The sequence below is a fragment of the Chiloscyllium plagiosum genome, unplaced genomic scaffold (genome assembly GCF_037043375.1).
Source record: "Chiloscyllium plagiosum isolate Xiang-an unplaced genomic scaffold, Cpla_swu_hap1 HiC_scaffold_5, whole genome shotgun sequence".
Taxonomy (NCBI): domain Eukaryota; kingdom Metazoa; phylum Chordata; class Chondrichthyes; order Orectolobiformes; family Hemiscylliidae; genus Chiloscyllium; species Chiloscyllium plagiosum.
Window position 1 is genome coordinate 68203427 of NW_028270143.1, and position 15177 is coordinate 68218603.

General features: G+C 39.6%; 1 protein-coding gene across 5 annotated transcripts in view; it reads left to right on the top strand.

Moving 5' to 3' along the window:
• Positions 1 to 15177, top strand: part of LOC122549931 (polypeptide N-acetylgalactosaminyltransferase 15-like) — a 76154-nt gene that overhangs the window by 44102 nt on the left and 16875 nt on the right. For all 5 annotated transcript variants that reach the window (XR_015757219.1, XM_087987265.1, XM_043690172.2 and 2 more), the window contains exons 4-5: positions 8093 to 8260; positions 13978 to 14095. Coding sequence is in view for 4 of the 5 variants with exons in the window: in XM_087987265.1 (XP_087843391.1) it covers positions 8093 to 8260; positions 13978 to 14095 (286 nt within the window). In the remaining variant the exon portion in view is untranslated. The remainder of the gene's footprint in view (positions 1 to 8092; positions 8261 to 13977; positions 14096 to 15177) is intronic.

The following is a 15177-nucleotide window of genomic DNA, read 5'->3' on the forward strand; positions in this document are numbered from 1 at the left end:
CTAGAAGAGTCCCCACTCTTATTTTTCATGTCTTTTTTATAACACCAGTATTAACCTTATGCCAAACAAGCATTGTGTAAGAATAAAAGAGAGAACAGTCTGGAGATCTAAACACAAACTGAAAAAGCCTACTTTTATAAAAGTCTAGAAATATTCAGCAATACTACTCACCAATCAACTGATCTGTTTAGGCAAAACAAACACTTCTCACTTTCCTTCCCTGAACTCCTTGAGATACTCAACTCCTTGAAATACTTTGTTGTAGATTACATTCTAGTGCTAAGTTGCACTAATTTGGCTACTTTTATATGCATCCAATACAAAGGACCTATGACAGTTAGTTCATGAGAATCCAGTTTAATCCATTTTTTAATTAAGCTGTTCCACAAGTACAGAATATAAACTCCAGATTTTACTTTACTGTAATCTACAAACTATAAACTAAATTACACTAAATTAGGTCTTCAGAATCAAAGGTTCAGATACATTTTTATGCAACAAATGCATATACAGATTCCAAGGGTGAACTGAATTTACTGTCTGAATTTTACAAGCACCCCATAAAAGGGCCTATCACAGTACAATGAAATGGAAGGTGCTAATGTGAATTATTTTGATGACTAGGATTTTATAACAGGCCTTAAGTGATCATTTTCATGTATTTGATTTGAATTTAATGAACTGAAAGAAAGAATGGTAAGAGTAACTTTTGGCCTAAACATATTAAGCATTTGTATATATCGGTAAAATTCATTTTAGGCACAATGGAAAATTCAGGATCTTCATAATTTGGGGAACTGGCCAATTAGGCCTCAATGATTTCTGAGCTTTCAGAACATGAAATGTGCGAGAAACTTGATAGAACTTTCCTTTTTCAGAGGGACACATGGAATTGGTTGCCATGGTTCACCATTTACATTTGGCTCTTTCCCTACCTTAATTAATCAAATTCCTGAATAGGGCAAACAATTCCATGTCAGCCTCTGGTCACTGTTCCCTTGGAGATCATTTAATAACCAGACTCATTATACATTATTAGATTGATCAACAAATGTACCGATCTGCACCAGCCTCCAGACCTCTCCTCACCAGCACTTGGCTGCTGTCATTTTGAGAAATTATCTATTGTCATTTTGAGAAATTGTCTGTTGTCATTTTGAGGAATTCAGTAGGCAGGGAGGAACCACACAAACTCAGTAATTTCTAAAGTTGCAGCTCCTGGCTACACAATTGCTAGTTTTGAATATGATTACCTAATAACAATTGCAGGCAATGGTACTAAGCTGGTCATTTCCACATTTTAAATCTTGGACACCAATACTTTAACAGCATCAGCTGGATCGTTTACAATTGATGCTGAAAAACTCTGCAGAGGCTGTAGATTGATCAAACCAGTTTATAGAGCACAGACCATTTTCTACATAACTGGCTGAGAAGTCAAATTAGACAAGCTGAGAAAAAATTATTGATGTACAGTGGAAAGAGGTGTATGTGTCAACTGGATAAGTGCAGGATGAGAAAAGGCTTTTTGATTCATCAAACCAATTCTCTTAAAATAACATTTAAATTTGGCTCTTACCCTCCCTAAATTATTAAAATTCCTAAGTCCGACAACCAATTTGCTATCTTTTGCTATCTTTTAAACCAAATGATCAGTTGGTAATGATGTATACCTGTTCATGCAGAGAATCTACTTATTACAGTGTCTGGTGTGTTGCAGTCTTCAGAGATAACATATGCAGAGCAGTTACAATTTGTCTATTTAAGGCGAGTCCAGATGATTAACTTGGAGTTCACATTTCAGCAACCAAAACAGTAACTGAGTTATTTTGCTTTAGAGAAGGAGCACGCTCCAAAAGCTAGTGCTTCCGAATAAACCTGTTAAACTATAACTTGGTGTTGTGTGATTTTTAACTGAGTTATTTTGCTTTTATGGCAGACACTTTGCAGCTGTGTGATTAATTTGGGGACAATAGTGGAGAGCGAGCAAGAACAAAGAGTTTCCAGGGTTGTTAGATGGTACTATATGCAGACTTCTATTTGCTGCCTATCATTTGTGTTTATCTTGTTGTAGAAGGCAATAATTATGAACTGAAAGGGTTAACTAGCACCATGAGATAAGCTCTGTCCATCAAGGTATGTGAAAGGCTGTTCCCAGGGGAGCTACTTAGAGTTGTTAGAGTTCTGTACATGTTAACAAAATTCTGTGAGAATGCTTTTGTGGCTGTAATGTGAACATACTCTTGTGCTGAACCTGATTTTCTCAAGAGACAATCATGTATCTTAAATATAACATAAGTAACTATTAAGTAATATGTAACCCTATTTACTGTTTATTAAGATTGAGCCACTTCTGCCTAAGACGTCACGTGGTCACCTTCCCTCACATGGTATGATTAGCCTAGATCATTAGCACCATGAAGGTTTGGTAACAGTGATCTACCCAAAATATACTGACAAACGCTGTTACTACATTATAGATCATCAGGAAGGCAGTTACTGACTCTGCCATTTGTTTCATCTCCAGCTAACGTCTACCACCAACATGGCATAGTTCAGTCCTAAAGTGCACAAAAGGATGTATCTCTTAAATCTAACTATAATCTATCCTAGCTAGCAAGAAATAAATTTGCAATATTTCTTTTTGAAGGTTCTTTAACTGTCAGTCTGAAGTGATAGTTTCTGCTTTGATATGCTGCAGTATTGCCATAGAATCATAGAATGATATTGCACTAAAAGAGGCCTTTGGCCATTCTCTCTGCACTGGCTCTTCGGTCATGCTATTCAATTACTCCTACTCTCTTGCTGTTCCCTCAATGCAGCAATATTTTTCTCTTCACATGTTTAACTAACTCCCTTTGAAAAGATACTATTCAATCTACCACTCTTCCAGGTATATTCCAGATCACAATAATTCACAGTTTTCCCTTGTTCATTCAATGTCAGCGCTAGCCTTTGTGCCACTCTACACATGCGCCGATGTCAGTTGCTGACAGAGCAGCTTTCTGTGAGAGGTACCAAACAGAGAGCAGCTTTCTGAGAGAGATACATTGAGCAGCTTCCTATGAAAGATACACTACTCCTAGATTATCCTTTTGTGGGGCATAGTGGTAAATATGTTAGCTAGTGGCGTCCTGGTGAACGCAAAAAAAAGGCTATAACACTGGAAGAGAAACTAGATATTATAAAGCATTTTGAGCATAAGGAGAGAATATGTGATGTAGCTTGCTTAACAGGAATGAAGGAGTCTACATGATGACCTCTATCCCTACATTAACAATATTTTTTAAATGTACTATGTTAAATTTACTTTCGTTTCATTGATGAATATGATTTATACCTTCATTCAGGCTGTGCTATACTTTGCACTAGATTTTTGGGTGATTTTTGATCGTGAGTGATATTTTTTACTGGTCTGCCCCAAAGCCCACTTTTTCACAGGCCCCATTATTTCTATTTAGTGATTTTCTATTAAGTAAGGTTTCGCTGGAACGCAATTCCAGCGTTAGAGTTGGACCTGTGTTGCACTCAAGCTCTCAGCGAACACTTGTTGACAATAATTTTTCAAGTTTACAAAGTGTCTTGCTGCTTACTGCACTAACATGTACCAGATTGTATTTTTCAAATATCCAGGGCTTTGGTGAAGCTTTATTTTGAGTACTGAGTGCAGTATTGGTCTCCTTATTATTGGAAGATTAAACCTGTTGGAAGCAGTTCGGGTGAGGTTTATGAGGTTGATACCTAGAAGTGCAGGTTGTCTTATAATGGAAGGTCAGACAGAATGGGCATGTTTAGAAGAATGAGAGTGATTTGTCTGAAGTGTGTGAGATCTTAAATGATCGTGCTGAGGTAGATGTCTAAAGAATATTGCCTCTTGTAGTGAATTAAGCACTGGGCGATCTATCAGAAATGATTGTTTTCATTTGGAAACAGAGATGAGAGCAAATCTCATCTCTCCGAGCATTGGGCGAGTTTGGAGCTCTGCCTCAGAAGGCAATGGAGCCAGGATCATTGAATGTTTTAGGAGGTAGATATATTCTTGTTCAGCAAGAAAATTAAAGGATTCCAAGGGGTAGGTGGTAATGTGGAATTCAAAATACGAACAGATCAGCCATGATCTTATTGAATGGCACAACAATGGCCTACCTCTTCTCCTAATTTCTGTTCCTTGATTAGGATCCCATGGTCAGAAAATGTCCCTAATTCTATAAACCAGACTCATATCCCTGCCAAAACAGCTAATATCTTTATAACCATCTGGATCTGTCAATAAAACTGACAACTTGCAATAGGCAGTGGTGAACATAACGATTTTTGAGAACAGTCAGACTGTATTAATACTATAATGATAACCCGCAGGCTACCAACATTTCTCACATTTTTTTCCCAACTGACAACAGGCTGGACTTTGTTTTCCAAATTTTAAAGAGCAGGATATATTGGTATATGACAGATAGACAGCTTCACAGCCATTACCTGCCATTTATTCACATTGATGTCTATTTGTCTTCCTCATGCCCCCATCCCAAGGCGTAGCACTTCCAATCACAATCACCCACTTTACATTGTATAGAAGAAATGATTCCTATAGTAGCGGTTGCATGTGTAAAACAATAAGCTTTGACAAGTAACATATTCATAACTTTTCATTATTTTAATCCACAATATTTTAAAAAAAACTCCGCTCACTATAGCCCAATAAATGTATCAATCATTAGCACTGCTGCCTCACAGCACCAGGGGCCCGGGTTCGATTCCCATCTTGGGCAACTGTCTGTGTGGAATTTGCACATTCTCCCCGTGTCTGCATGGGTTTCCTCCCACAATCCAAAGATGTGCAGTTTAGGGGAATTGGCCAAGCTAAATTGCCCAGAGTGAAAGGTACATTAGTCAGGGGTAAATGTAGGCTGGGCGAGTGGGTCTGGGTGGGTTGCTCTTCGGAGGGTCGGTGTGGACTTGTTGGGCCGAAGGGCCTATTTTCATAGGGAATCTTAACTAATTATCTAATCTAACCTTCCAATATCTGAATGGCAAGACATGTAAGCTTCTGCATGTAAACATTGTGAAATTGGCAGCAAAGATCAGCCACTGCAGCTTTCATTTGAGCAGGGGTTTGAGTGTTTCAACAATCTAATGATTGTCTGGACTCCCAACCAAGCCATGTTATGTATTCCTGCCTTCCCAGTAAACCTGACTTGGTGAAAGTGTGTCCATGTACATTTAAAAATATGTGGATACATGCTGGACAGGCAAGGATGTGGGAAAAAGTTAGGGAAATTACCTCCTTCAGTGCAGTAATTTCTATTATGTTTTAACATTGAATTATGAGCATAAAATTGCTTTATCTGTGAGAGTTGCTTTTGCACTAAGACTTTGACTTAAAGACCTGTGTGTATACCGTGTCGTATATATTGTTGACTTTCAGAGTATCTGTGAGTGTGATGACCTTCAAGATGTTGACTGCATTGAGAACAATCAACAATTAAATATAAATCTGCAAATGTGTTGTTAAGTTCTGAAGTAATCTCATTCCATTCAAATATTTCTTTCTTTAAATTCAGACTCCTGGAACAAAGCATCTTAACATGAAAATTATTCCAGAAAAAATCTGGTGGAGCCTGCTGACCTTTGTGCTTATAATTACCATTTATATCACCATGTGCAATTTCATAAATTTATCTCTGAAGATTTAATGCTGCAATCATCTGTAACTTATAATTTTCTCTAATTATCCTATTTCATTCAAGGGTGCTACAATGTTCCAAAAACTAAAAATAATTTTTTGGATAATGTACTAAAATTTTCCTTTTATTTTGAAGAAATGAAATTTGTTTTCAAGCAAATGCATAGCAATAACATATTCAAATAGAAAAATAAACCTCTCAATGTGCACAAAAATGCCTATGCTATTTTTTTCATCTAAAAGCATTAACAAAAAGGATTTTGTTGCTTGAAAAAGGCCACCAAGGGGGAAAATATAATAAAAACTCCTTGGGAGGATTTTACGGAACCACAGAAAGCTTGAAAAGTGGCATGCTGGATGACTTAATCAGGGTGGGTTGCAAACTTCAGTTTGAGATCCAGAGATGAAGTCAGCAGCTAGTTAGCAGCATTTGGAGCCTCATATCAGCCTGTGGTGTCTTCATACTTGTAATAAGTTTGTGTGTAATGAATACTCATTTGTGTAAAACTTTTATAATTTCATCCAATATTCAAGATAAAGTCAACAACACATGAGAATATTGTGGTACCTGTTTGACATTTGTTGTGCATGATTCAGCTCTATGCAATTTTGTGAGATCAGTTGTTCTCCTTCTTCCACTGTAGAGCACCAGGGAGGGGAGCAGGAGAATAACAGACTGCATAGTCCCTCTATGAGCCACAGGAGGGATTGTGGAGTTGGTGATTAGCATGGAGAGGAGTTGTGGACATGGAAGAGTCAAAGAAGAATCCAGGGGAGTTCAGAATGTGGGTCAGGGACATAAGCACTGGAGAAGGGAAGGCCTAACGCCATGGATGTGGTGATGGGAGTTGGGGGATGTGAGGCCAGGGAATGTCGATGTTAATCGGAATAGTCAGTCACATGAAGAAAATAAGAAGCCTAATGGGCAGTGCCAATAGTTATCAAAACCTAGATCCATCTCAGGATTTTGTCTGGCAGCATCCTTACGGAACTTTTTGAGCTCAAGTACATTATTTCTTTTATCCCAGCTGTGAGTGATCTTGTTTAATCTCTTTTCTAATGCACAGAGGAAAAGGCCAGGCTGAGCCTGCAAATTGCCATAGCGTGGTGAATGAAACATTGGACATTAAAATGAACATTCAATAAAAAGTACTCATTAAGGGAAATGTCTCTAACTCCCTGTGACCAGCAATATGTACTAAGTATGAGGCATGCCAGTATATTAGCTCTGATTACACTAACGTCAACAAGTAATGATGATGCACATATGAAAACCAATGTAATCTAAAATATTTAGAAGTGCAATTTAGTATTTTAAAACCCGTTAAGTTTCTCATTTGTGTTTTTTTTACATTGCTATCTCAATCAATGGCAAAAGAGTGAACAGATGAGAACAGCATAACTGTTGACTATGTTGGATTCTATTTTACTGGCTTTATCTTTTTATTCATTATCAATTTCAAATTTAAACTTCAGCTGTCTTTTATTGGAGACATCCTGAGACAATGAGTTTTAGAGTACAGAGAAATGTTCAATACAAACATATGAAATAGTTGCAGAATTTTGCCCTCAAGTCTGCTTCACCATTTAATAAAATCATGGCTGATTTGTTTGTTTTGAATCCACATTCGTATCTACCCCCAATAATCCTGGATTTCTCTCGATTATGTACATATCCCATGCAAACCATCCAAAGCCAAAGCTGTTACATTATAACAGTCATGTGTCCCTCTTTTCCTACTCAGGGCAATTAAAAACATTGGTCCAAAGGATACCTTGATTAATCACTCAGAATTGCAAAGGCTAAATGGATAACAGAGGACAGATTGATTTCCATATCCTTAATTCTCCTGTTTGGTGTGTAAGCAATTACATAGTTTAATGGTGCACTGCTGGACTAACAGTTTTGTTGTTGCTATCTCAGCTGGAGTTTCAGCCTTTTAACTTTTGAGCATACTCAATTTAGAAAGCTAAAAATGTAATGGAGACATTTTTAACTGGTGCTCAAGAGTTGGTTGAAGTGTTACTGATGAAGGTATTCTCAGTAAGGACTGACTGACTGGATCACAAATTAACTAATTAAAGTACTAGAAAACTTTAAAAATTTGCATTTGTAATTTTTTTTACTCGAATGAAATGCAACCAGAATGCAATGCAATTAAATCTATGGAGGGACAGTTAACATCACTTCCTTCTTCTGGATCAGTGGTGCTGGAAAAGCACAGCAATTCAGGCAGCATCCGAGGAGCTTCCTGAATTGCTGTGCTCTTCCAGCACCACTGATCCAGAATCTGGTTTCCAGCATCTGCAGTCATTGTTTTTACCTCGATAACATCACTTCCTGTCAAATTAAATACTATAACAATGGAAGTGAACATAAGCTTCATAATCCTTTATTTTCCATTACAGAACTCGTGTGGTTTCACCTGTAATCGATGGTATTGATTGGAAGACATTTCAATATTATCACTCTGTTGATCCTCAGCGAGGAGTTTTCAACTGGAAGCTGGACTTTCATTGGGAACCAATACCAGAATATGAGCAGAAATGGCGGACATCTCCCACAATACCTGTACAGTATGTGATATGACAAGTATCTGCTTAACTGTCTGATCATATTTCAACCCCATAAGATAAAGACTAGATGGAAGGAAGTATTTAGGCATAGTCAATTATACTTAGTACAACTAAAAAGCAAAGGAAATACATAAAAATGCGTATAGAAATATAAAAATAAAAAAATGCTTTAAATTTTCCATTAGGTAATATAGAACATAAGTATTGCTGGAAAAAAATACACATTGTTGAAGCTTCAACAATCTTGCATTCATCAATACATTTTGCAATACTACCAACAAAAGGGAAAACCAACACTTATTTTGCATGAGAGGGGAATGCCAATTGAATGGGACAAGTGAACTGTAATTTTTAGAGAAGATACTATCGAGAATGTACCATTTAATGATAATTGATAGTAAACTGCCAGGCTCTGCTAAATTTTAAACCAAGTAGTTTGACTCTGATTGGTCAAGGAATTATGCTGAGAAATGACCCAGTGAATGGCTGTCACCTGTTTTGAGTTGGAACAGGTGCAGTGCATTTTCTTTTTGTGCAAGACTGTGTGTATTAAGTTCACCACACTGCAAGCCCAGCTAACAATCCTAAATTGGTTGTTAGCATATTTCCTCACACACTCGAGTTATCCAGCAAATGTTTTCTAATTGCAGAATCACATCAAATGTTGGGCACTTTGCTGTTGTGAGTTTTACAAGAGTGAGCTAGTTGGGTTCAGTTAGTTCCTTGCTTGTTGTAAACCAGTGGAGGGATATGGAATTTGATAAGGTCTGTCAGTCTTTGGATGTATAGCCTGCATATTTGACATCACACTGGCATTAAAATTCAAATACCACATTAGTCAGATGGGCAGAATGTCTCTTTGACAGCTTCCCTTTAGTGGTGAACACCGCTCATGTTTTTACATACTAGCCGCATCAAACAGCTACTTTCACCTATTGTTCAAACATTTGAGATGGAGTAACCTGGAAAGGTACAGTGAGGCAGACTGAACACCTTTTATATCCAAAGATTGATTACCTTAATGCCTTTTCTGAGTTAGTGCAATACACAGTGAGAAGTGATCAGTTTAAAGTAACCATCATCATACAGGATGGCTTTGATGTGCCTTTTTCAGAATCACATTTGGGTAGTGAATGAATAACTTGGGCCTATTTACAATGTTGCTGATAAAGCCAATCTCATGGTATATGGAACTGTAGGAATCTCAATCTGGGTAGTGTCCTGTGAAGATGGGTTTCCAGCAGAAAATAATGGAGAACGCCTGACAGATTTCTTAACTGGGACATAATAGAAAAGGAGCTCAAATGATAGTTGTGTTTCAAAAGTGAATTTGAGCATTGGAGGAGCTTATTACATTTCCTCAGCCAAGCTCTTCCGGTGTAGTTACAATACTAATATCTGCTGAACAATGGGGAAAAGTCTCTTGTACGTGAAAAGCCACATCCAAACTGGCCAATTACTGCACTATTAGTTTATTCTTGATCATCAGTAAAGTAGTGGAAGCTGTCAGCATAACAATGTTATCATTGGTATTAACAATATTTCAAATGTGGATAAAAGAGCTGAACTCCAGAGGTGAGGGGAGAGTGACAACCCTTAAAATCAAGGCTGCATTCAACTGAGTGTGGCATCAAGGAGCCCTAACAATACTGAAATCAATGGGAATTAGGATAAAATCCACTGATTGAAATCCTACCTAGCCCATAAAAAGGTGGAAGATCAGTCATCTCAGCTCCAAAACATCTCTGCAGGAGCTCCTCTGGGTAGTGTCTTAGGCCAAACCAGCCTCAGCTGCTTCATCACTGACCTTCCCTCCATCATAAGGTCAGAAATGGAGTATTCACTGATTATCGTACAATATTCAGCATCTCTGGCAACTTCTCAGGTACTGAAACAGTCCATGATCAAATGCAACAAGGTGCTGACAATATCCAGGCTTGGGCTGATAAATAGCAAGTAACATTCATGCCACACAAAATGCCAGGCAATGACCATTTCCAATAGCAATAATCTAACCACTGCTGCTTAACATTCAATAGTATGATCACCACTGAAACCTCCCCACTATCAAAATCCTGGAGGTTGCCATTGACCAGAAGCTCAACTGCATTTACCGAATAAGCATAGTGGCCACAAGAATAGGTCTGAGGCTAGAAATACTCCTTACTCCTCAAAGCCTGTCCACCATCCATGAGGCACAGGTCAGGAGTGTGATGATATACGTCTCACTTGCCTTGCGGCTCCAACGATGCACAAGTGGTTTGACACCAAACTGGACAAAGCAGCCAGCTTGATTGGTACTACATCCACAAACATCCACTTCCTCCACACCTATATTCAGGAGCAGCATTGTATTATCTCCAACTTGCACTGCAGAAATTCACCAAAGATTCTGAGAAAGCACATTCCAAACCGCTTCCATAGAAGAACAAGGGGAGCAGATACATGTGAACGCACCTTCCAGGCTGGGAAATATATCGCCACTCCTTCACTGTTGCTGCGTAAAAATGCTGGAATTCCCTCTCTAAGGTTAACCTACAGCACGTGAGCTGCGGCAGTTCAAGACGCAGCTCATTATCCTCTTCTCAAGGGCTTCAAGGGTGCAGCAATAAATGTTGGCAAGCCAGCGATGCCCAATTTCAACAAGTGAATAAAGAAAAATCTAAACTTTTATATACAGCTGTGGACTCAAACATAACAAATGTATCATTTACATTTCTGAAGGATGCAAACATTGAAGGTAAAGTGTCATTCCATCAAAACCACACTTCCCCTAGAATCCAACAGAGATATTTGAGAATAATGGACCTATCACTTGCCCCACTTCTCCCAAGATTCCTAGGGTAGAGTTGGAGTGGTGTCAAGTTGGAGTGGTGTCTTGCAACATGGGGTTCAGGGAGAGGGTGTCATGGAATTCAAAAGCAAGGGCAAATGGAGTGGCTGTCAGCATCCACACCTCTCCTTGATTTCCATGCTCTCGGCTATGCACAGCTTAGTACAGGATAAAGGAGACCCTCGACATCTTGCACAGACTTCCTCATTACTTTTCCAAATCTTTTTGTTGACTCTCCTCTATGCCTGTTTGATGGCAATAATGTTAAAACTATGATTTCATTTAAACCAGTATCAGTTGTTCTAAATGGAAAGGAGTTTACACCCTCAACAACTTCTTCGAAAACTCGTCCTTAGCTTCAACAACTTCTCCTTTCAATCCTCCCACTTCCTTCAGATCAAAGGGGTAGCCATAGCCACCCGCATGAGCCCCGGTATTCCTGCCTGTTTGTCGGATATGTGGCACAGTCCATCTTCCACAGTTACACTGGTACCATTCCCCACCTTTTCCTCCGCTACCTTGATTACTATGTCGGCACCACTTCATGCTCTGACGAGGAGGTTGAACAGTTCATTAACTTCATGAACACCTTTCACCCTGAACAGAAGTTCATCTGGACAATCTCAGACACCTCCCTCTCCTTCCTGGACCTCTCCATCTCCATCTCCATTTCTGGCGACTGACTCAACATGGGCATCTATTTCAAACTCACCGACTCCCACATCTATCTGGACTACACCGCCTCCCACCCACCCCCCTCCTAAAAAAGCACTATTCCTTACTCCTAATTCCTCCGCTGTATATGCTCCCAGGAGGATAAACTCCACTCCAGGACATTATAGATGGCCTTGTATTTTAAGGTCCCTCCCACATGGTCAACAATACCTTCCAACGCATCTCCTCCACTTCCTCTCCACTTTCTTCCCCTGAACCCCATTCTTCCAATCGTAACAAGGTTAAACCACACCACCCCTCCTCCCTGGCAAAACCCCTCAATCCGGGGTCCTCACTTTCCACCCCACCAATCTCTGGATACAGCGCATTATCCTCTGCCATTTCTACCACCTATAATCAGACCCCACCACCAGAGATGTATTTCCCTCCTCACCCCATCGGCATTCCACAGCAAGGATTCCCTCTATGACTCCATCATTAGGTTTATGCCCCCACACTCCACTCTCGACACCCTCCCTTGCAGCCGCAAGAGGTGTGAGATTAAAACTCCCAAGCTCCCACACTTTCCCCCTCACCTCAGTCCAAGGCCCCAAAGGATCCTTCCACATCCGGCAGAGATATTCCTGCACATCCAAACATCTCACCTACTGTGTCCATTGCACTTGATGTGGTCTCCTCTACAATGGGGACACTGGACGCCAACTCAAGGAATGTTTCATAGAACATCTCGGTGTACATGCACCAAACCCTACTGCCCTGTGGCCAACCACTTCAACTCACCCCCACCCCAAGTCATGGGCCTCCTCCACAACCAAATCCTATCCACCAAACACCTAGAGGAAGAACGCCTCATCTTGTACCTTGGGACCTTCCAACTACACAGCATCAATGTCGATTTCACCAGTTTCCTTATCTCCCCTCCCCCTACCTCATCCCAGATCCGACCCTCCAACTTGACACCACCCTTTGGAACTGTCCTACCTGTCCATCTTCCTTCCACTTTTACTATCGCCTCCCACTTGCATCTACCTATCATCTTCTCAGTTATCTTCTCCCCATCCCCACCCCTACCCTCCTATTTATCTTTCAACCCCCTTCCCCCTCCCCAACATTCCTGATGAAGGGCTTATGCCCGAAACATCAATTCTTGTGCTCTTCGGATGCTGCCTGACCTGCTACGCTTTTCCAGGCCACACTTTTCGGCACAAAATAAAATTAGGTTATCTGTCAGAAATCAGAAAATGCTTAAAATACTCAGCAAGTCTGTCATTATCTGTTGAGATAGGACCACAGGTACATTTTCAGGTCAGTGACATTTCATCAGAACTGTGAGAGATTGGAAAGGTAATATGCCTTGAACAAGTGAAACCAAACATGATAGGAAGACAAACGAAAGGGAAGATCTGTTTTACAGCAAGGATAAAAGTGAGAAATGAGAGGTATAAAATCTGCAAAGAGAGGCAAAACATAAGGAGCTAAAACTTGAAATGTAGAAGTATTATACTCAAAATTGAATGCAGAATGTTGTAAAATGCCCAAGTAAATGGTAGGGTGCTCAAGTTTGTGGTGAACTATATTGGAACAACTTTAGCAGACCAAGGAAGATCAGACTGGGATCAGGAGAAGAATTAAACTGAAAAGCAACAGGATGTTTGGGATCATGTTTGTAGACAGAATACAGATATTCCATAAAGCAGTTACCCGGATTGTGTTTGGTCTCCTCAATGTAAAGTGTGCCTGATTGTGAGTGGCACATACTAACTTCACTTATTTGGAATTTATGGAAAGTTTCTTGCATAACTGAGGAATCATAATCCTGACAGCACTAGTAAGTGTATCAAAAATAAGCTTATCCCGACAGCTGAAATAGTTCAGGTTGTCTCTGTTCAGCATCTTCTGAATTCACAGTTCCAAGCTACCTTGTCTCTATGCTTCAGGATGTAAAAACGTTTTCTGGTGCAATAGGATACTGTTAAACTGGGACTGAGGCAAATTAATAAGATAGAGTAAAAGGAGAGTTGCTCCGAATCTGGTTGTTTTGTCCCTAGTTTACTGGTGAAAGTAGATGATGAAGAGTCATATTGGCAACAGTGTTCTATAGGTTGAAAATATTCCTCTGAAGAATGTACAGGAAAGTCATTTTTGGTGGTTTCTGCTATTCCTAATCATTATTTATCTCAAATCCACTTGGTAATTGCCCTTGTTTCAGGAGTCCAGCTGTATCCGGTGGAGTGCTAGCAATTAATCGGCATTATTTCCAAAACGTTGGTGCCTATGATCCTGGAATGCTGATGTGGGGAACAGAAAATGTGGAACTGTCTCTCCGGGTAAGGTTAAAAACCTCAAATCTGAGGCCAACTAGTGTTTAGTCCTAAATACATTGTTCTATGAATGACAATATAACACTGCAATTCTAAAAGACTTCATTTTCTGAAAGTGAAGACTTCTTTCTTTTTCTGAAAAGAAATTGTATTTTTCTTTGGTATTTTTATGTGATAGGTAATGACTCACATACACTGAAACAAGGGGATATGGAGGATTGACTACAACAGCAAGTAACACAAGGATATTCCTCAGATTTCACTCATCAACAAGCAACATGTAGCTTAGTTAGCTGACATTTTTAATATCAAGCTCTCACTTGTAACCAGAGCACCTCCAGCAATCATTTCCTGATTAAATCCACAGAACTACATCTGTTACCACTCAATGAATTGTCCTTGGTTGCTACCATTGCATCCACCAGCCCCTTCCTTATCCACATGCAGTCTAACAAGGTCACCATACAAAGGCAAGGACAGCCATTTTAACACCCTGACAAGGAGAGACCAGGCCGTGAAAGAGCAGAAGTTAAAATGGGGTTTGGGAATTACCCAGGTTTCTTTCATCAAAATTTTAAATTGCAGATGGCAAGGACACACACCAAGCTGCATAATCCTCCATAAATATCAGCTCTTTAGACTTTGATTATGTCATATTAACCCGAGCAGGACAACCTGCTGGGTCCTGGTTCTGGATGGAAGAATAGGTCCAGTAAGAGAAATATTGAATTCTCTCAGCTACTGTAGGCTCTCTTTCCTCCAAGCTTATCTCTATTCTTCACCAAAGCATAGTTTCCAATTGAATCCTTTTCTTTTCTCCCTGCCATTTCCATTCATTTTATTCTTTCTCTTCCCTTCACATTATTCATTCCTTAAACTGCTCAGTTCAGTAAGAACAGAGAAGATAGTAAAAAGGGTGGGGAAAGGTGTGGCATTGTTAATCAAGGACAGTATTACGGTGGCAGAAAGGACAATTGAGGACTTGCCTACTGAGGTGTTGTGGGCTGAGGTTAGAAAAAGGAAAGGAGAGGTTGGGAGTTTTCTATAGACCTCCGAATATTTTCAAAGATGTAGAGGAAAGGATAGCA